General features: G+C 44.1%; 1 protein-coding gene across 7 annotated transcripts in view; it reads right to left on the bottom strand.

Annotated features, from left to right (window-relative positions):
* Window positions 1-20953, bottom strand: part of HECW1 (HECT, C2 and WW domain containing E3 ubiquitin protein ligase 1) — a 421784-nt gene that overhangs the window by 215969 nt on the left and 184862 nt on the right. For all 7 annotated transcript variants that reach the window (XM_019825270.3, XM_045052189.1, XM_006929092.5 and 4 more), the window contains one exon: window positions 16537-16644. In XM_019825270.3, the coding sequence (XP_019680829.2) occupies window positions 16537-16644 (108 nt within the window). The remainder of the gene's footprint in view (window positions 1-16536; window positions 16645-20953) is intronic.

A 20953-nucleotide genomic window follows, 5' to 3' on the forward strand; every position in this document is an offset into this window, starting at 1 on the left:
TCTAGTCCCTCTGACACAGCTGGATAACTTTCAAATCAACCTGAAGATTAACAGAACAAACGCCACAACCAGAGGGAGTGAAGAACCAACATGGAGGAAGGTAGGAGGTGTGGAGACACAGTTTGGGACTGAAACAGACAGCGGCTGCCACAGAGGAGGGAGAGCCGTGGTTGAGGAGAAAGGCGAGAGAGAGTGGGGTACAGAGGGGAACACACAGGAGAATATTTCCCCAAAGCCATTGTCTGGGAAAGCGAGAGGGGCTGATTTTTGTGAGTTCTAGTAATCAGTGGGGCTTGAAGACTGGAGTTTTAAAGATCTGGCTTGGCTGGGAGAGCCCTGAGGGTGCTGCCCCTCTCCTACAGAGAAGGCAGGCAAGCAATCTGGGGGCATATGGGGCATGGCATGGAAACAGCAATCTGAGGAGCACCTGGGACACAGTGGAGAGATTGTTCACTCTTCTTGGAGCATATGCCTGAGAGGTAGTATTTGTGGAGGCACCTCTCAGGGACAAAGGAGATGGTTGGCACCATTTCCTCCCCCTACCCCTCAGCATAGGTGCAGAGCCACCTGAGGAGGGCAGCTTGGCCCTGACACTGGCTGCCTAGCCTGCTTGCTCCAAGTCCTACGCCCCGGTGCTCTGGTGCGACTACCATTCTCAGTCAAACCTCCCTCAGTCCCAGTGCAGCTAGAGGCTCCTCCAGAAGACGAGCACAGGTCCCTGCCCACACTACATTCCTGAAGCCTTGAGTTTTAAGTAGGCAGGCTTGGCTGGGATAGTGCCCTCTGGCTGCCCAGAGGGCACTGCACTGCTCCTAGAGAAAAGGCAGGTAAAGAACTTGGGGGCAGTGTGGAAGCAATGAAATGAAAAATGCCTGGGACACACAAGGGGAGATTATTCACTCTTCTTGAAGTGCTTCCCTGAGATGCCATATGCATTGAGACTCGTCTTCAAGGACTAAAGAACTGACTGGCACCATTTCTATCCCCCACTCCTCAGCATAAACATCGAGCCACCCGTGGGAGGAAGCACAGCCTCTACACTGACTGCTTCGCTGGCTTCCACTAAGTCCTACACCTCTGTGCTCTGGCAAGATTTCCCTTCTCCTGTAAGTGTACCTCAGTCCCAGCATGGTGGGTCCCTTCCCCTGAAGGCCAGCAGAAACTCCTGCCCACACCATGTCTCCTGACCAGACAGTTCTGTAGGGTCTCAGTTCCAGTAGAGGTGGTGACAGGTCTCATTTCATAAGCAGACCAAGCACACCTAGTTAAAACTTGTCACATCCTGACCAAGGACAAAACACTGCCTACTGCAAGCAAAGAGAGCCTCTGCAGATGACCAGTCTGAAGGATAGAGCAGCCAAAATACAACAGCAGAGAGCACACAGCACATACCAGAGACATGGAATGGAATGGAATATTGCTCAGCCATAAAAAAGAATGAAATATTTCTATTTGCAAGGATGTGGATGGAGCTAGAGAATATTATGCTAAGTGAAATAAGTTGGTTAGAGAAAGACAAATACCATATAATTTCACTCATATGTGGAATTTAAGAAATAAAACAAATTATCATAGGAGACTAAAAGAGGAAAACCAAGAAACAGACTCTTAACTATAGAGAAAAACTGATGGTTACCAGAGGGTAGGTGGTGGGGCAGGGTGGGGGGGACAGGTTAAATAGGTGAAGGGGATTAAGGAGGGCACTTGTGAACAACGGCTATTGTGTGGATGTGTTGAATCACTGAATTGTATACCTGAATCTAATGTTACACTGTATGTTAACTAACTAGAATTTAAATAAAAACTAAAAAAAAAAAAAAGCATGCAAGATAAAAAACACATATACACGTCAATGTATAGGAAGGAGGGAAGAGAAACAGAATGGGTTAAAATGTGAGTAAAGCTCTGCTTCTTGATTTGGGTGCTATGTACATGGATGTGTTCACTTTCTGAAAATTCATAAGCTCTTCATTTAAATTTGTGCATTTTTCTATGTGTGTGTTATGCTTCACTTAGAATTTTACCAAAACAAAGCAAAACAAAAACTGCTTAGTGGAAAATTTACAGCCTTAAGTGCATACATCTAGAAGAATAGCTAAAAACCAATGAGCTAAGCAGCCATCTCAAGAAATTAGAAGAACAACAACAAATTAAACCCAATGTAAGTAGATGGAAGGAGATCATAAAAATTACAAATAAGAGCAGAAACGAATTAAGCAGAAAACATACACAGAAGATCAAGAAAACCAAAAGCTGGCCCTTTGTAAAGATTAATAAAGTTAAAAAATCCCTGGTGAGAGAGAGATAGTTAGAAAAATAGAGAATCTGAAAATGAAAAAGCAACACTTAGCTGCTGACCTTCTTTGTGTTATCTCTCCTGGGTGGAGTGGATGAGCTGTCTCTAAGCCTCCCAGGGGGCATTCAAGTTGGAAGCAGGGATCCCAACAGATCCTCAGAGGCCAAGTGTACATGATTGGCCATGACACCACAGATTCCAGTACCTTCTGTGCCACATGTTTTTATCCCTAAATCTGGATTACTGGGGTAGGTCTCTGCATGTTAGTCCAAGTAGTGGGAAGGCTCTTGACTGGTCAGATGCTGGAGAACTGAGTTCCCTAGGATTGAGGTAGGACACGTAAATCAAAAGGACTGACAGACTGAAAGTTCCAGAAAGTAGAAAGTACAGCTCCTGGCATAAAGGGAAAGGGTCAGATGGAGACCCTTCCCTATATTCTATGCTGATTACAAATGTCTTAAGCCAGGTCTTGACCTGCTGGAGTGTGTTCTAGAGGTCTTTCAGGGCAGCATGTACTTTTCTCAGGTATTAACCAACTTTTTCCAGATTGGTGGTGCCACGAAGTACGAGGATATATTAGGAAGAGGTTTAAATGTGTGAAGGGCAGTGTTGAGAGTGTGTGGGTGCAGGAGGGAAGCAATCTCAGCCTGACGTTTAAAATGAACTGCTCTGGTCAGTAAGAGAATTTTGAATATTGACTTATGAAACTGGATCAAGGTAAGAACCACAAACAAGTGTCAGGGGCCTATTTCAGAAGACCTGAGTGACAAATAGCTTTTATGACATTGGAGTGTGAGTAATGCACTACCACAGTAAAGCAGGTCAGAGCTTCATACCTATGGCTATTCAGGAGGTTAGGAGGGTAGCCTAATCCTTTAGGCTAACAGGGTATATCTTTGACCATGCACAGATCTTAGGGATGGTAGTATGAGGCAGTGTAATTTCTGATACATGGTCACCAGACATTCCTGTGGCTATATTTAACAGGACTGATGCATTGCCAGCTCCAGAGACACAGCTCACGGAAACCTACCAAAATGGCTCTCTTGGAATCATATAACACAGACAATCACGTTTTAATCTTGTGAATAGGCTGCACGACAAGGTAGACTCCTCAGAGGTGGGCTTCTCTGGTAAGAAGTACAGGAATCCACCCTAGTAGAAAATGTTGCTCTGTCCCTAGTAGAAAATGTTTCCCCTCAGGGTGCCTCTCTTCTCCCTTTACCCAATTTCTCCTTGGGTTCTAGGAGACATTAAGCTTTCTCACAATTTGATGCTCAGTCAGGACTAACGTGGTCGGCTGCAGATGGGACCACAGTTTTCTGTGGGGAGACTTTTGCAGGCCAGGAATACTCAGACCTGCAGTTCCGGCCCAGGAAAGCCCACCCACCAGTCTGGCTCCCTGGCACACAGGACGTGGTAGCTCAAAGCACATATAGACATGCCAGGCCATCTGGCATGCTGCATATTGAATTTGCTGCTTTTCCCAGGTGCGGTTGATTCTGAAACCTAGGATACAGCAAATGAATGCTGGGTCCCTTTTAGGGACCTCTGACATAAAAAAAAAAAAAAAAAAAAAAAAAAAAAAGCAGCCTTACAGCAAGCAAATTCCTGAGAAAGGAACAATGCACTCCACTGGTGTAGGATTTCATGAAAAAAAAAATATATTTTCAGCTTTGGAATTTACTGGAATTGTTGCCACTTGAGGAAAAACTCATTTCTGAGTTGGAAGCTTTGATCTTCACTATACAGCTGAGTTGGGGAGGCCATCCAGGAAGAAAGTCTACAGACACTGTGTGGTATGATGGTGCAGGTTAGAGTCACAGCCATTAGAGAAAAAAAGTGATGAATGAGGCACACATGCCATCCCATAAAACACAGAAATATTAACCTGGCTAATAGCACAAGCCTTTACTGGGATGGCAGAGCCTTGCGTTCCACCAGACCGGCATGTGCAAGGCACTTGGCTGAACTGGAAATTTCAGCATCTTTTTCAGGGTAGGCTCAGAGATGAGTCTATACCAGATGACCAAGAACTGTCCTAGAGGAAAGTGTGTGGAGGTGGCAGGGGTGACAGAAGATTCTCAAACACACCAAGGTCAGACTCTTGCTTGTGTCAGAGGTGGTCAAGCAAGAGGGGCATGCGTCTTACAAACAGTCCTAATTTGACATTAACATCCCAATAACTATCCGGTCACTTCTACACTTTCTCCAGGTGGCGGGAAACACAGGCTTTATGAAATTCTTACTATCTTGCATCTGGTTTAGCTTCTTGCCCGCTGCCAGCTTGGAGCTGCCTATAAGCTTCGCATCATTCTCTTGCGTCTCATACAAAGAGTTTTAGGACAGTCTGATCCTTTAGTTGAGTTCCGGATTCTCTGGCTCCTTTCCAGCCTTGGTGGGATGGGGACAGAAGCAGCCTCACGCGCAAAGGACCTTCTTCCTGCTCCTCTTCACTCGGTCGCCGACAGAGGGCGCTGCAGGGGCTGAGCGCAGGGACCCCAAGGGCTCCCTGGCCTGAGCCGCTGATGGAGACAACTGGGGACCCTCATGAGACCCCAGGAGCTGAATCCTCTATCAGAGTCCATCTCTTGTAAAAATTTGCTTTGTGCAGTTGCTTATGAGGTCACTTAGTTTTGTTTTTTGTTTTTTTAATTTTTTTTTTTCCAACGTTTTTATTTATTTTTGGGACAGAGAGAGACAGAGCATGAACGGGGGAGGGGCAGAGAGAGAGGGAGACACAGAATCGGAAATAGGCTTCAGGCTCCGAGCCATCAGCCCAGAGCCCGATGTGGGGCTCGAACTCACGGACCGCGAGATCGTGACCTGGCTGAAGTCGGACGCTTAACCAACTGCGCCACCCAGGCGCCCCGAGGTCACTTAGTTTGTGTCAAGTATCCAGAGCTTCCATTTAACTGGTTGTGATGTTTTAATGTTCATTTTTTGTATTGAGTTTGCCCGAAATGTATTTTATTCAATTTGAGAACTACCTGTGATTAGGCTAGTAGTACAAAGGGTGCAGTCTCGTGATAAATTATTTTGACTATTATTTTCCATGTTCCATTACCCTTTTTGCCTTTTTGCCCTTCTATTACTGTTTGTTTTTTTTTTTTTTTACGTAATCTACTCTTCCCCTTCAAAAAAATACTTTGTATTATTTATATTATTTCATCTATTCCTTTGTTAAAGGGTCAGCTGGGCCTTAAAGTCTCAATGCATGTGGCATCTCAGGGAAGCACTTCAAGAAGAGTGAATAATCTCCCCTTGTGTGTCCCAGGCATTTTTCATTTCATTGTTTCCACACTGCCCCCAAGTTCTTTACTAGAAACTCATGTCCTCTGTTATGGAAAACCCACACTGTAAAATAAGCCTCTTTTATTCTAGGGTAACTATTAATGGAGAGAGAAAGAGAGAGAGAGAGAGAGAGAGAGAGAGAGAGAGAGAGAGAGAGAGAGGTTTTAAATATAAGGAATAGAAGTCTCATGCAAGGCTTTGAATATATAGGTTCAAATTTCTAGATTTTGTACAAAAATAGCAGTGTTTCATAGGTGCCATTCTCTAGTAGACAGTGTGATATTTATAACTGTATTTTCTCCAAGATATGAGAGGCATAATGACACAGATCATCTCTTAGAAGATGAATTCTCTGGTTTGGATTTTAAGGATTTTAAGGAGAGATTGGAGCTCATTCTGGTGAAGTTGAAAGAAACACAATTAGCTCCTTCCTCCTTTCTGCTTTTTGTCTGCCATCTTCTCTCAGGTAACAGCCGGCAGTAGCAACGTGGGTCTGAATGTGGCCCAGTACCTGCAAACTCTGGTTTTGCTTGGAAAGAGGGAAACAAGGCTGAATTAGCAGCTGCCACAATGGACAAGGTGTTTGCATTTTCTAGACTTTGTGGGTGTTGGTGGGTTTTGCTGTATTCTTGGGTACCATATCAACTCTGGAATTTTGGGAAGGTGGGATGCATGAGATACTGAGGTCTGGATTAATGAGAAATTGTGAGGAGTTAGTGCTATTTATATAGTATATGAACTCTGAACTCTTTTTTGGCTGTACAAAGCCCATGTGGACAACATCGCTGGCATCATTCGAAAATGGTCTTGGAGTTGACTTGGAAGAGACCTGTCTTGGCTGATGACAGCAACTCCTGGGAGTGACCTCTGAACTGGCCCCAGGTAGGTGCAAGGGAGCAGTGACAAGTGTCTAGGGAGGCACACATGGTGTTCATGCAGGCTTCCCTTACTTCTATGGGTCTCTGTCCTCACCAAGAACACTACCTACAATTGTGCCTGACCATAGACTCAGCTGAAAGTCTCAATGGGTCAAAAGGAAGCAGTGTAAGTTGGGGATGAGGTGGAAAAGGGAAAATTCTCCCTTCCTATTGCTTGTCTAGCATCAGCTTCTAACTAATCAAAGGAGGAACTGCTAATCACTAAACTGGTTGGTCAGATTCCCAGTGTGGACTGAGCCATGTTTATTGGAGAGCAGAATAACTCTTCTTTAAAAGGTGGGGGGCACCTGGGTGGCTCAGTTGGTTAAGCCTCTGGCTCTTGATTTTGGCTTAGGTTATGATTTTACAGTTCATGGGATTGAGTCTGGCTCTGTGCTGACAGTGTGGAGCCTGCTTGAGATTCTCTCTCTTCCTCTCTCTCTCTCTCTCTCTCTCTGCCCCTCCCCCACTCTCACCCTTTCCCTTTCTCTCTCTCTCAAAATAAATAAGTATTGTTAAATTTTTTTTTAAATTAAAAAATGAAAGGCTGTACCTCTCTGCCCCTTCCTTATTCCAAGAAGTTGGACATATCTGTACGCTGTACTCCATTTTTGTGGTACCCACTTGCCATATGTGTCTGACCAGGGACCACTTGGTTCCCTCCCTCACCCATATTTCCCTGTTTCTTCCTCTAGATGGCTCAGAGGCCACTTGTGGGAAAGATAAGACATAACAGTTGTTGTCCTTGAGCATGAGTCTCTTGCTTTCTACACAGGAGTTCTGAGCACTAGCTTAAGTAATTCATTAATTAATTGAATAAATATTTATTAGGCCCCTCTTAGGGAGATGCTACTAGTGATAAAAAAATCTTTAAAAATATTATCTCGTGTTGAACTTATGGGTGATTTTTACTTTGATCTTTTCTTCAAATTTTCTGTAGGGAATCAGTAAACTTTAAAAAATGCATATACAAATGAGATTCATACACACATAACAACTATATTGAAATGGAGAAGATTCTGGGTTTATGTGTGGGGAAGTAACTGACATCTTGGATAGCATCTGTCTTCTAATTTGAACTTTCTCTGTAGCTTTTTATGGTGGAGCTTACTGAACCCCTCACTCAGAATCATATGGATGGGAGGAAGGCCATATGTTAATCACTTCTACTTTCCTTCCTCTGGTCAAGGACTTACTATCCCAGTGACATCTGGGTCCCCATTTTGATGCCCAAATAATCCCCTGCCAGTCACTCTGGGAGGTAAGCCCCCAGCACTGACTCCAACTTCAAAGTTCCATCCAGTGTATTGCCTGGATATGATACCTGGATGTAATACCCCACCCCCCATGGGACCAGAACCCTGCACTGAATCTCCATCCTCCTGGTGGTGGCCCTTCTGGCCTACTTTGATCTTATCAGGACATCACGGGAGTGAAGAGAGCAGGCTCCAAGGTCACACTGCCAAGGTCTGACGGGTCCCACCCTGTGAATAGTGGAGCAGCTGCATTTTTCCTGCATCTCAGATTCCTTATCAACAAAAAGGGAAAGTATTATCTGCCACCTAGGGTTCTCATGAAGGTTAAATGGGACAATACGTGTTAGGGTGCTCAGCATGTGCTTGGCACATCAGGAGAGCTCAGAGATCTTCAGTTCTGGTATTACTATTATTACTCCTCTATTCAGGACATCAGTCTCCCCAAATGGCAGTTCAGGGATCAGATCTTATGAGCCAGGCTCAGGTCCCCAGGGACAAGCACAGGCCACCGTCCGTGGGATGGCTGCAGCCGCCTTCATTCCCATCTGCTGTATCTGTCTAATTGGACATCACGGTAATCAGCTGGGCATGCCCTTCAGACACGGCCTCACCCACCTGGCTGCAAGTCCAGACACAGCGTCCTAGTTAGGTCAGGTTCCCTTGTCTGCCCTACATATTCTCCTGCCAAATGTGGTGTCTCTCCGCTTTGTCCCGCACCGGCCTTTAGGAGAAAGCTATCATGCCCCATCTCATGGACATTAAAATGGGCAGAATACTTCCTCCTTCTCTTGTTGAAGCACTGTCCAGAGGCAGGGGTATGGAGAATCTCAGCAGCCCTTTTTTCTAGCTCCCTGTGTCTATGGCATGGAGAGAAACAGACTCATTTTGTGTACAGAGTGGCTTTGAGAGGGACCGAGAGAGTCTTTTTTGTAGAGTGGTAATTTTACTCCACCACACCTATACAGGTGAAAATCACTCCTGAGTCTTTCCAGTTTCTTCTTATTTCCCTTCTTGGTAGGAAAGGGGTGCTATAAGGTGGTCAGCACACACGTTTTGACCCCAAGTCCTGTCCCTATCCTGCCCCACCACACTTCCAGTCTCCTGGTCCCTAGCAGGTCAAGGACTTCCAGGAAAGGCTGGGCTCTTAACTTTCTCTGCATCCAGTGCCTTCTGACTGCTTATGGGCCCCGGTCCATTGAACATCCAACATCCCCTACCTCTTCCCTGGGGCTGATGAGCACAAGCAGGTGAGGCTGGTTCATACCCCAGCTGTACCACACACACTACCACGTCTGTTTTCTCCTCAGAAACAATGGTGCTGGCACCCTCCTCATGGTGCTGTCATCAGCATAACAGGGTGTAAAAAAGTGGACACGAGTGGGTACTAAATCAATGAGAGCTCTTATGTTATGGCTCCTTCCCTTCATTCTGTACACATGTTCAAGCCCATCCCAGTCCTATTCCCCATGCTGCCACCTCAGAGTCTCTCACAGCCTCCTCGCTGGAGGAGCACCAGGACACTTCGCTCTCCTCTGTCAGTGCAGATGTACCAGAGGGCCACCACCATTCCAGTGTGCCCAGGATGGACAGGTTTCCTGGGACTGGAAACTTTCAAAGCCAAAACCAGGATCGCTCTGAGCAAGGCAGGATGAACTGTTCACCCTACTCTTTCTCATCAGCTTGTTGAATTTTCTTTTTACGATAACCACCACGGCCCCCATATGGCAACTGTGCATAGATGCATTCCAGACCGTGTCTCCCGTGACCCCTCCGTTGGCACTCACCAGGTTGTGTTGACGATGCCTCTCTGATAGGTTCTCCTCCCTGACTCCCATGGCCCCACTCTTTCCATTTCTCTGGTGCTACGGCAACTCTTGCTACATAACGAAGGAATCAAAAACTTAACAACTTAAAACAGTACTATATTGTGATCTCTCATGGTTCTGTGAGGTGACTGGGTCCAGCTGGACAGCTCTCCCTTGGGGGTCTCACATGCTGTTGCCATGTATAACAGCCGGGCTGCACCCCACCGTCCCTTGGGTGGGGACAGCTGGAGCAGCTGAGCTGGTGAACCATCTCTCTATGCAACCTTTCACGTGGCCACCGGGGCTTCTTACAGCACCGCTGTCTCAGGGTTCTAAGAGTGAGTATTCTAAAGGGTAGGAAGTGGAAGCTACCAGTCTCTTAAAGCCTGGGCCTGGAAGTTGGCACAGCGTCACTTCAGCACGGAAACTCTCACGGGAGAGGAGACATGGACCCCTCCTCTCAAGAGGACTGTCAAGGAATCTGTGGCCACACTTAATCCTCCACACTTGATGATCTCTCTTCTTCCCCCTCCTCCTCTTCCTCTCCTCCTTCTGTCAGGAATCTGTCTTAACTTTCACCTATCCCCGCCTGCCCACTCCCCATGCCTTCATGCCTTTGTAGGTGCTGTCCCTTTCCAAAATGACCTCTCTACACTTGACCCCCAACACAGCCCTTCCCACTGGCCCAGTCTGCCTATGAGCTCCTCTTATGTATGGGGATGATTAACTCTGTGTCCCAAGGCTGGGTTGGGTGCTCCTCCGTCTTCACTGATATGGGACACTATAAGAGGTATGTGCTAGTCTCCTGTACTAGAATGCAAGAGCCTTGGCAGGGACCAAGCATTTACCTCTAGATCGGAGGTCCTGAAGACTAGTACAGTCCAACAGGCCTCCAGCACTATAGGGTTAAGAGAGGCAGGTGAATCTGTATGTTCTTTTACTGACGTGGTGACTCATCCAGAAAGGTCTCAGTCTGTGATAATAGGGCCTGACCATTTATTTGTGTTGATGAAGAGCTTTCATGTCATTGGGAGAATCTGACACATATCCAACTAGAAGTCAGCACTATCTGTATTGCTGCAAATCTGAATTGACTGTTTGGTTATATCTTTCTGTTTTCTGTAATAATGCTGAGTCACTCTTTGTATGGTCTGTTATTTCATCTGATAGACTGACACTTCTGTGGACTAAAGATCAATTTTGCTGCCCCTGATGTAATGGAATATTCGACATGGTAAGAAGTGATTGCACCCAACACTTTGGCTTCTCACATTGGGTAGACTGGGGGCAAGCTGGCTGTGTGTGTCTCCTTACTTGTATGTCCTGTTTTCCCACCTGGACCCCTGCCCTTCCACTGCCACAGTCCTATCGTTTTATTGGCCCTGTTCAGCCAGAACCACTGCACACTTAGATTTGCTTGGCAGCCAAGATGGTATTATTATGTGAATATCTCCAACCATTTCACTCTGGTCTGTTGAAGAGTGAGTGATTGTGTCTTTGGTGACGTGGATTCCTTTCTCCACCACTCCCAGAGATTTATCTCCAGAACGATTACTTTTAGGCTTCTAAAGCAAAATGTGAAGGAAAAAAGGAAGGGAAGAAGAGCACCCTGAGTGTGAGCTACAACCAGGAGTAGGTTTACAGAGACGTTTAGGTGGAAGGAAAACCAGGGGAATTGTGTGGTGAAAGAGAAAAATGAATTTTAGGAGTATTGCTGTGAACTATCCATTTTTTTCCTCAATCTTGAAGAAATATAAGTAAGAACATAAGCAGTATGTTGTAGAGTACAATGCTGACCATGATTTCCCTTTGGGACAGTATTAAACTGGATGAACAATGGAGATAGTCATGGTGTCCCAGGAATTATGGAATAAAAATAAGATGACATAATATTGATGTCCACTATCTTGCAAATATTTCTATGGAGCCATTCTTGTTCCTCACAGAAAACCTGTGAAGCAGCATGAGTACCGGGCTTATGTTTAGTCTCCCCAAGTAGACTTGAGACTTCCTGAGGGCTTGGAGTCTATGGCTCAAATGTTTACTGTAGTACAGATGGAGATACTTCCTTGGAAATCACAAAACAGTGATTGAAAATGGCAGCCCGCAGTGCAGTTCTCAGCCATACTGGTTCCAACAGCAGAGCAGTGCTGGTGAAAATATGCTCAGGTTCAAATAAAAGGCTGTAACAATGTGTCACCTGAACCAACTTGATTGTCCACCTGATGAGACCCCTGTGTCTAATCATGGATCTGGGTGGCCTCCCGGCTCCAGGAGGACTAGCCCTTGCTCTTGCTGCATTGCCGGGGAGGAGAAAGCATGTGCCAGAAATGCTAATGAGGGGAAGCCAGCTAGTTCTCCTGGAGCCCTGCTTTTCCTCCAGTGCCTTCGGTCTTCAACTCTAGCTGCAAAGCATTTCTCACAGAAAACTCTCCGAATAAAGCCATTCAGTTCACACAGTTGTCACCATGACACCCCCTTGTCCATTCCCTGAGGAGAAATGCCAAGTGCAATGTGCACTGCTGATCTGACTCCCTTTCCGAGTGGCACCGCAATCCCTAACTCAAAGTCTTCTTCTTACACAGCGGATCTGGTTACACCAGACACACCTCGCCTTCACTGGGTGAATCATCCATCCTTATGGGGCTGCACTGGGGGCAGTACACATTAACTTCATTGTACAGATGAAGAGACAGAGCGGGCCACACGGGGTTGATGTTGAGCCCACCTGTCTCTCACTGGGAAGCCCCTTGCCCAAGTGTGGACTGACAGGCAAATGCTGACCCCTCCCACCTGTGTAAATTTCACCTCACCAGGCTCAATGGGTGTCATTAAAAACTAGGTGCTTAGATTTGGTGTTAAGTATAATCAGGGGCCACTGTGTGCTTTTTAACTTTGGGAGGCTGGATGGAAAAGGATCTTGGGAATGTGCTAATGTTTGACGGACATTCTGACAAACGCAGGATGATAGAATCAAAGCGGGCAGTAGCAGGGAGTGATTCTGGAAACGAGGACACAGTGGGGAAGGATCCAATGTGGGAGCAGGGCAGGACCAGTGACCTGAGCAGGGGCAGGAAACCAAGGCAAGGCAGAGCAGTTAGAGGACTGTGGATTTCTGGTTGGCATCCAGACAGCTGTGAGAAGGCAGAGCTCCTGACCATGATAACAGGACACAACACAAAAGTGGGTGGAGAAAGGAGATCCCTTCGGGAGAAACTCTTTTTGGCTGTAATCAGTGGTGGCAGCAGGCACATTTTTCTTCCTGCTACCGATGAGGAGCAACAATGAACAGGGAGCTACATGGAACAGATTTGGGCCAAGGATCAACACAAAGATGCCTTCCCTGTAGAATCATCACCCTTGTCATTGCTTCTGGGCAACATAAGCCCCAATTTTGAAGGCGTTCTGATAGGAGCACATGATCAACAAGGACTGTGGTGACTCCTGAGGATTAAGCCTAGCCTGCTCTAAGCCTGACTGCACATATTAAAAAATAGTAATGGAGTTACTATAATGATATGGCATTTTAAGATTTGATCAGGATGAGTAAAGCTGAAACTTCACTAGTGCTTTCTTTTGTCAGTGTTAAAATTTGCATCTTTTTGCAGTTCTCATATTACAGCAATTATTAGTATAGTCAAACAGCCAGGGGCCCACTAGGGAAAAGTTATGCCAGAGAAAAGGAAACAATTCAGGTTTTATTTCTTTTGTGTTTTATCATGCATGTAATTCCTTAAAGAGTGCAGAAAATAATCTGTTTTGAATGTTCTTAATTTGGAAGTACGTTCAAAATCCGATTTAGCCAGACCTTAAAAAAAATTGTATAAATCAACAGCAATTACCTAATTCTAAATTGAATCATAACCCTGAAGAAATGTACTGTTAGAACATTATAGACTCCAAGTAATCAGTGATGTATCTCTACTCTTATAAAAGGAAATAATAAAAGGAAAAAATAAAGACAAAAATGGAAAATAAAAATGAAATAACAACCCCATTTATTTTATTACTTTAATTTAACCCTCAGATAGAAAGAATGACCTCCTGTTGTATTTCAACATTTAAAATCTGGCCTATGTGCAAAGTTTGTAAAATAATTTTTAATTTTAAGAAGGTATAATTTACCAATTAGATTAATGTGTTTATTACTATTTAGAGACTTCAAGAATCTTATTTCTATTAACGTCAAAAACTCTGTAAACTTCTGGTTAATGGACTGTGTTCTGCATTTTTATTATAGCAAGAGGACCTTTGATGCTTTGCTGCATTATTGAAAGATAGTGATAGTAGAACATTTTGTACATCCAATTTCTTCCTGTTTGTTAATTTGGCACTTTTTCAATCATACATTTTTGAAAATATAAGTGATTTCACATTAAAATATAAATTCATACAGCATATTTATAGTCTTAATGCATTCAGACTCCTAAAGCTATAGTCCATCACAGCATTTTAATTTATTTGATTTATATGTGTGCCCTGAGCTAATATTCTAATCATTTTTAAACTCAATTAATCTTTTTCTGGATACATTTTTAGTTTTTGACAAATTATATTACATTTGTACAAAGTCTTACATTCTTTGTATATTGAGCACTGTTTTGACGTATTTGCAAAATGTAAATACCCGCCTTCTCAATTTCATCCATTTGTCTAAAACACTGAGATATTGCTAGTCCAACAGGGATACTGCAGAGTGAGATTGTCTCAGATTTGCACCAGAACACTTATAAAATTCCATTTTTCTAAAGTGTTCGATTTTTAGTTATTTTGAATATGACGTGGCAAGCCATTTGTTTACTATAGGACATTGCTACTTAACCAAGTTTGAATACACTTGCACTCAGTTATGGCAATATTTTTTATAATTTACAGAGCTGCTTTTATATTATAATATCTTCTAGTGGTATTTAAAGTGTTTCTTCATGAAGACAATTATATGATATGGCTTGTTATTTGAGATGAATATACACAAAATATTCTATATGTCACAGAAATCTTGGAAATCTTGAAAAGAACTTCTTTGGAAAGAATGGCACTATTGCTAGATGACTTTATACACAGACTCATCTTTTTTACGTTAGCTCATAAGATTTCACATTATCCTTAGTACTTATTTCCTTGACTCTAAAAAGACAAAAACTTGGACGCTGTGCTCATTCCTGCACCATTTTGAGCTAAGACTATATTTTGACCCTAAATGGTGTCGATTTCCCAATTAGTTGGAACTCCAAAGAAGGAAACAGGTGCGTAGTAAAGAAGTCCTTTCCTACCAAACTTCCAATGTAGATCAGATCAGGGCATATAGTCAGCTATTGTGTTTAATATTCATTGCTAATGCAAGTTTTTACCTTTTTTGTTCTTTCTGGCATTTGGGAAGTCATATTAAGTACTACTAGCTGGAACCTGTCTTTGTCCCCAAATCAAGCCCACCTATGTCCTTTATGATAAATGATGCTATTTTCGGGATGGGGAAGATACTGGCATGACTTGGGCAAAGGGGGCATGCTGGGGAGGGTAGAGAAATAGGGTTGAGGGATGAGGGTGGGTTTTGTTGGGGCTTGGCAACAAGGCAGAGAGGTTTCAGCTGATGTAGTCAGAAAGCAGAGCCATGAGGCTTTTGAGCAGATGGTATCAGAGTTGAATATAAAGGCATTTTGTCTGGTATCAGAATCAGAATGGATTAGGAGGAGAAAAGCTAGAGACAGGGAGATAAATACTAAGGAAAAGGGAATCTCTTGTTGGGAACTTCATTATGACTAAACCAAAGTCAAGGGCCCAACCACATCTCATAAAATCATGTCCCCTCTACATCTGATAGTACCAATCTCCTATCTACATATGTTTGCCAATAAAAAAGGGGGGCATTTGTGTCATTTCTAGGAGCAGAGACACCAAAAGCTTCTAAAGGGAAGACACCAGACCTTTCATCTTCAAATCTCTGGTTTTTGGAATATAGTAGGTCTTACAAAATGCTTACTAAGTGAACAAATGGAAATGAGAGTAAATAAAAATGGGAGCAAAACATGCTAGAGACTATAGTTTTTCCTGAACAAGTCAAATGATTATAGACTTTAGTTTCCCGGCCATGTATCCTTTCCTCTGAGAACTGGACAGTTGGAACAAGGGACTATTCCATCATTACCTTTCAAAAGTGACATACTGACTGAATCCCTGCTATGGACCAGAAGATGCAGGAGGGATTTGTACATTTAGCACTCTCCCATACACAAGTGGGAAGGGAAGAACTTGCAGATAAGGGTATTCTGTGCATTCCTTCAGTTGGTAAACATGAGGCCCACATAGATATTTCCTTGGGCAATGGGAAATGCACCAGTATGGGGATTTTGGAAAAGAATCCTTCCTTAACTACAAAAATGACTTATTTTCAAAGATAGCATAAAATTTTAGGAAATATCTCAGTAAAATACATGATGACAAGTTTATACACCCAGAGATATCAGTAGATCAGGAATCAAAGAAACAGGTCAGTAGTAGTAACGTATCACCTCCACCCTGGGGAATTATGGCCAGAGCCGAAAATCAGGGTGAAGTGTGGAATATCCCCAATATTCTGGGGCCATGATCAGAGAGTCTTGAAGAACTGGCTCAAGCAAAGCCAACACTGCACTACAGGATACAGAAGGGGCAACTATCGCAAATTTGGAGAGCACGTGGAGGAGCACGGAGTGAAAGTTAAAAGATCTGAGCCAAAAGGTTCTGAATCCAGAGGCCTATGAATGACCATGAACCAAACATCTCTTTGAAACAAAAGGAATGGCCGTCTGGGCTGGTTTGTATGGCTGTTGCCCAAATGCTCTAGACCTCACCTTTCATTATTTTTAAGCATTTCATTAAACATATGCCTCTCTTACACAGCACATTTCTCAGGGAAGCAATGCAATAGAACGAAGGACTTGAAACAGTTGAACCCCATCGCGAGCAACAGGAATGGGAAAAGTACTCACGTTCCACAAAGTAAGAGCTGGCATCGATCTTCCAGATGATCTGGCCCCGATGAGAACCATTGACTCCACGGTTCTTATAGTCCAAAAAGTTTTCTGACAAGACCTCATCTATACTCCCATGAAAGAAAGAAAGCAGAGCAGAAAAATGTATCAGCTAACAGTATATTTAGGGAAAAGAAAGAAAGAAAAAGAGCAAAGGATATTAATGTTATCTCTAACTCAACAGACGAAAAAGCACATGGAATCCAAATCAGCGAGCTAGAAGTATCCTCAGGTACCCTCTCGACCAACCCTTTGTAATACAGAGCCAATCCCCGCTCTTCAATACTCCTGCGATCATCTAGCTGGTTTGCAAACACTTCCACAAACAGAAAATAATTGCTTCTATGGCAGGCCATTTCACTTTTGAATAGTCTTTACGTGTGTGAAATCTGAGTGCAAAAATCTTCCTCCTAAAGCTTCCAGGAATTGGTCTCGCTTTGGGTTTGTGAATGAGGCATAAAGAAAACATTCAATCACACTTTCTGTTTGGGGCCCAGCTCTCATAGACCCCACTTTATAGCATCTCTTCTCCAGCCTGGATACCTGTCATCATCTAATACCTGGGACTCATCCATGAATTTATCCATCCATCCTTCATGCACTCATGCATTCATTTGTTCATTCAACAGATACTTATCAAGACTGAACCATCTGTCATGCTGGGAAAAATGCAAGAGCCATGGTGTTGGGCAAACTCAATATGGTCCTTTCTGAGCTAAAGCTTTCAAACAATTGAAGATGCAGACTTTATTTTTTTAAATTTTTTTTAACATTTATTTATTTTTGAGATAGAGAGAGACAGAGCATGAACGGGGGAGGGTCAGAGAGAGAGGGAGACACAGAATCTGAAACAGGCTCCAGGCTCTGAGCAGTCAGCACAGAGCCCGACGCGGGGCTCGAACGCACGGACCTCGAGATCATGACCTGAGCCGAAGTCGGACGCTTAACTGACTGAGCCACCCAGGCACCTCGAGGATGCAGACTTTAAACACTAAGTGAAGAAATAAAGGTATTATTACAATTTGTGATAGGGGATGGGAAGGAAAAGAACAGGGTGCTCTAACAGGGAGTTTGAAGGAGGGAGGCCACCTGGAGTTCAGGGAAGCACTGAGGGATAAGAAGCCACAAGGGTGGAGATGGAGGGTGGGTGTGGAGGGGGCAGAGAGAGGCCTTGATGTGGTGTCCAGGACCTAAGATGACGGAGAGCCTCCTGCATGGAGGCACTAAGAGGAGCTTGTGGGGGACTGTGTACTTTTCCTTTCCTGCTCTTTCTCTGCTCATCACATTGCAGTTGCCAATATCCTCCCTAAAGTTGGTGTCCAGACAGGAACAGCGTTCCTGGAGAGGACTGATCTATGAAGGAGAAGCTGAGTGCCCCCTCTCTGGTTCCAGGCCTCATGTTTTCAGTGGAGGCTAAGACAGGGATATGAATTTTACTTTGGTTATCTATGGGGCCCTGGCAGAAAGTAAACACTTGAGCTAGATGGGTCTGTGGCTTTGAGAATCCAGATCCACTGCAGTGACAAGACGAATAAACAGAACTCAGGGGTTCCTGAGAGCAGGCTCCAAGTTCCAGCTCTGCCAAGAGGAGCAAGGTCATGGTTGTCCTTTTTGCAACTAAGATTGTATCTGCCTAGACTGGGAAAGCAGGCAAGAAGGAGGTGAAAGGAAGGCAGGACTTGTAGCAAAGGACTCAGTTATCAAGGGTCTTTGTGCCATATACCAATGGCATCGAGTCTACATCTTCAGGTCCTCCCCTGCAAAATGGGGGTGGGGTACTAATCACTGGGACCTCCTAGTGGAGGAGTAAATGAGACAACTGGTCAACGTGCTTGTGCCCTCCCATGTTGACTGCACATTTTTGGCTATCTCGTCTTTGGTAAAGATAATTGGGCACAGCAACACTATCTCTGCTTCATTAATGGCAGGCACTGTATCCCCTGGAAAATCACTTGGTCGCAAAATTTGCCAGTCTTAATATTCACAGTGTGTGCTCACAGCCCTGGTTGGGTTACTAAGATGATTGCATAATATGTCTTTTACCGTAATTGCCTCATTTCTGCCAAAAAGGCATAATATTTTCCTAGCTCCCTGGGTTTTCAGTGTAGAGATTTGCCTCATTATAGCAATTCTCTAAGGAGAGGTATTTACTTGAATCTTCCACTCTGATCACCAGAATATTCATTTTAACAGTTATGATCAGGTATCCCTGTAAATAATATCTAGAAGGGATGCTCATTCATGCATTAGGTAAATGTGCAGTAAGTATCTCCTCCACTCTGGGCATTGTGCTAAACCCTGCGGACACACTGGTGAACAAGATATGGTCTATGTTCTCGGGAAGTTTCTAATAGATTTGGGGACTTATTCAAGAAAACAGGCAATTTCATTAGACTATAGTAAGTTTAAGAATAGGTTAACTATTAAGGAACCACAGCAGCACAAGGAGAACCTCAAAGAGAAAAGGATGGGATGAGTAGGTGGGAAGAATCTGCAAAGACTAATGAGGATAGCAAAATAACACACATTTTAAAGAAAACAAGATACATTTCACTGTACACATTTAAACATGACATCTTTTGGGGCGCCTGGGTGGCTCAGTCGGTTGGGCGTCTGACTTCGGCTCAGGTCATGATCTCGCAGTCTGTGAGTTCGAGCCCCACATTGGGCTCTGTGCTGACAGTTCAGAGCCTGGAGCCTGTTTCAGATTCTGTGTCTCCCTCTCTCTCTGACCCTCCCCCATTCATGCTCTGTCTCTCTCTGTCTCAAAAATAAATAAATGTAAAAAAAAAAATCAAACATGACACCTTTTAAAAGACTGTCAATTGGTCCTGATAAATAGCCCATTCTCTTATATTGATAATACTTCATAACACATAGCACATAAGAAAAAAGAATAGTCGATATTCCTGCCTGAACCATCTGTGCTGAGAGGTCAACTCCTTCCCCAAAGGCATTCATTGCCAATTGTTGGAAAAGTTATTGGTCTTTGCTTGGGAATTCAAGTGTATTGTGGGGGTCAGATGCAGAGAAACAGAATCACTCCAGATATTTTATGCAGAAGGGGATTCAATGCAGAGGATTGGGTTCCTAGAGAAATGGACTCCAGGCTGGGTCTCTGGGAACAGCCCCAGAATAACTGGTTCTCCAAGGCCCTGCTTCCACCTCACTCAGAGTGGCCTCATGGGAACTGCTCAGCTCAAGAACCTCATAGAGCAGCGGTGGCCAGTGGGCAGGAGAGCAAGAGGCTGCTTCCCAGGCCACAGCGATTGCCTCTCCACCCACAGAGAGCAACCAGCCTGTAGCAAGATGAGTACCTGCCACCACCGCATCACCCAGGAAGTGAGTGAGTGGATAGCAAGGCACTGTGGTGGATGGCTGAACTTTCCAAAGCCATGACTGAGGCAGCCACAGGCTAACCAGTAGGAGGAGGAACCCCACAGTTTGCTGCCTCCTTCCCTGTCTTGCACAGGTGTGCCTAATGAAGGGACCAGGGTGCATCTGGGACATGGTTGCACAGGAGTCTGAGATATACAAATTTTAGGGACAGGATTCTGCACTAGAGGAAAGCACTGGAGAAAAGAAGAGGCCTGGAATGGATGGTGGGGGCCCAGCCATGGTCCCTGCCACCCTGAGGATTGATAGGCCCTGGGCCATCTGTCCCAAGGTTCTTTTTTTCCATATTTTTTTGTCATGGTGGAAGTCATTTTGTGGGAGCAATGTTTGTGTGATTACAGGGATATTGACAACCCCTTGAAGCAGGAACATTAGGCTACCTTAGCACCTATGTGAACCTAGGTAGCTTATTTAATCCCTCTGTGTCTTTGCTTCCTCACTACAGTGCGGGGATAATATCAATACCAGCTTCAAAAGTCTGTTGTGAGGACTGAATGAGTGAATACAGGTACTGGTCAGAGAACATTATTAGACATCACTAGTAAGCAGATTATTTTATATTATTTTAACATGAATGTGAGATGAAGAGGTGAAAAATACTTGAATAGATACATTCTCATTGACTTAGCATTCTAATGACTAGAGGTATTAGTTGTATCCTCCAACCTATGTATCCTAACTCAATTATACAAGACTGTTCCCTTAGTGTGAGTAAGCCATGGGCATTGCTGACTCTCTAACCCTAAATATAGAACTCATAAATAATTAGGTTTTCTTTGTCAAAGTCAAGTAGGCATTTTCAAATGAATAACGGCAGAACTATTTTCTGGAAATGCCGATTTCTAATAAACATGCTTCTATGTACTTATTTTTGACCAGGTGATGACCTTCTTCCCACTTACTGAACTTTAAAATCTCTTTCCATGTTCCTATTGGTTTGGTAAGAAGCTTTTGTCTATAATGCATAGTTACAACGATT

Source organism: Felis catus, chromosome A2 (assembly GCF_018350175.1).
Source record: "Felis catus isolate Fca126 chromosome A2, F.catus_Fca126_mat1.0, whole genome shotgun sequence".
NCBI classification, from domain to species: Eukaryota; Metazoa; Chordata; class Mammalia; order Carnivora; family Felidae; genus Felis; species Felis catus.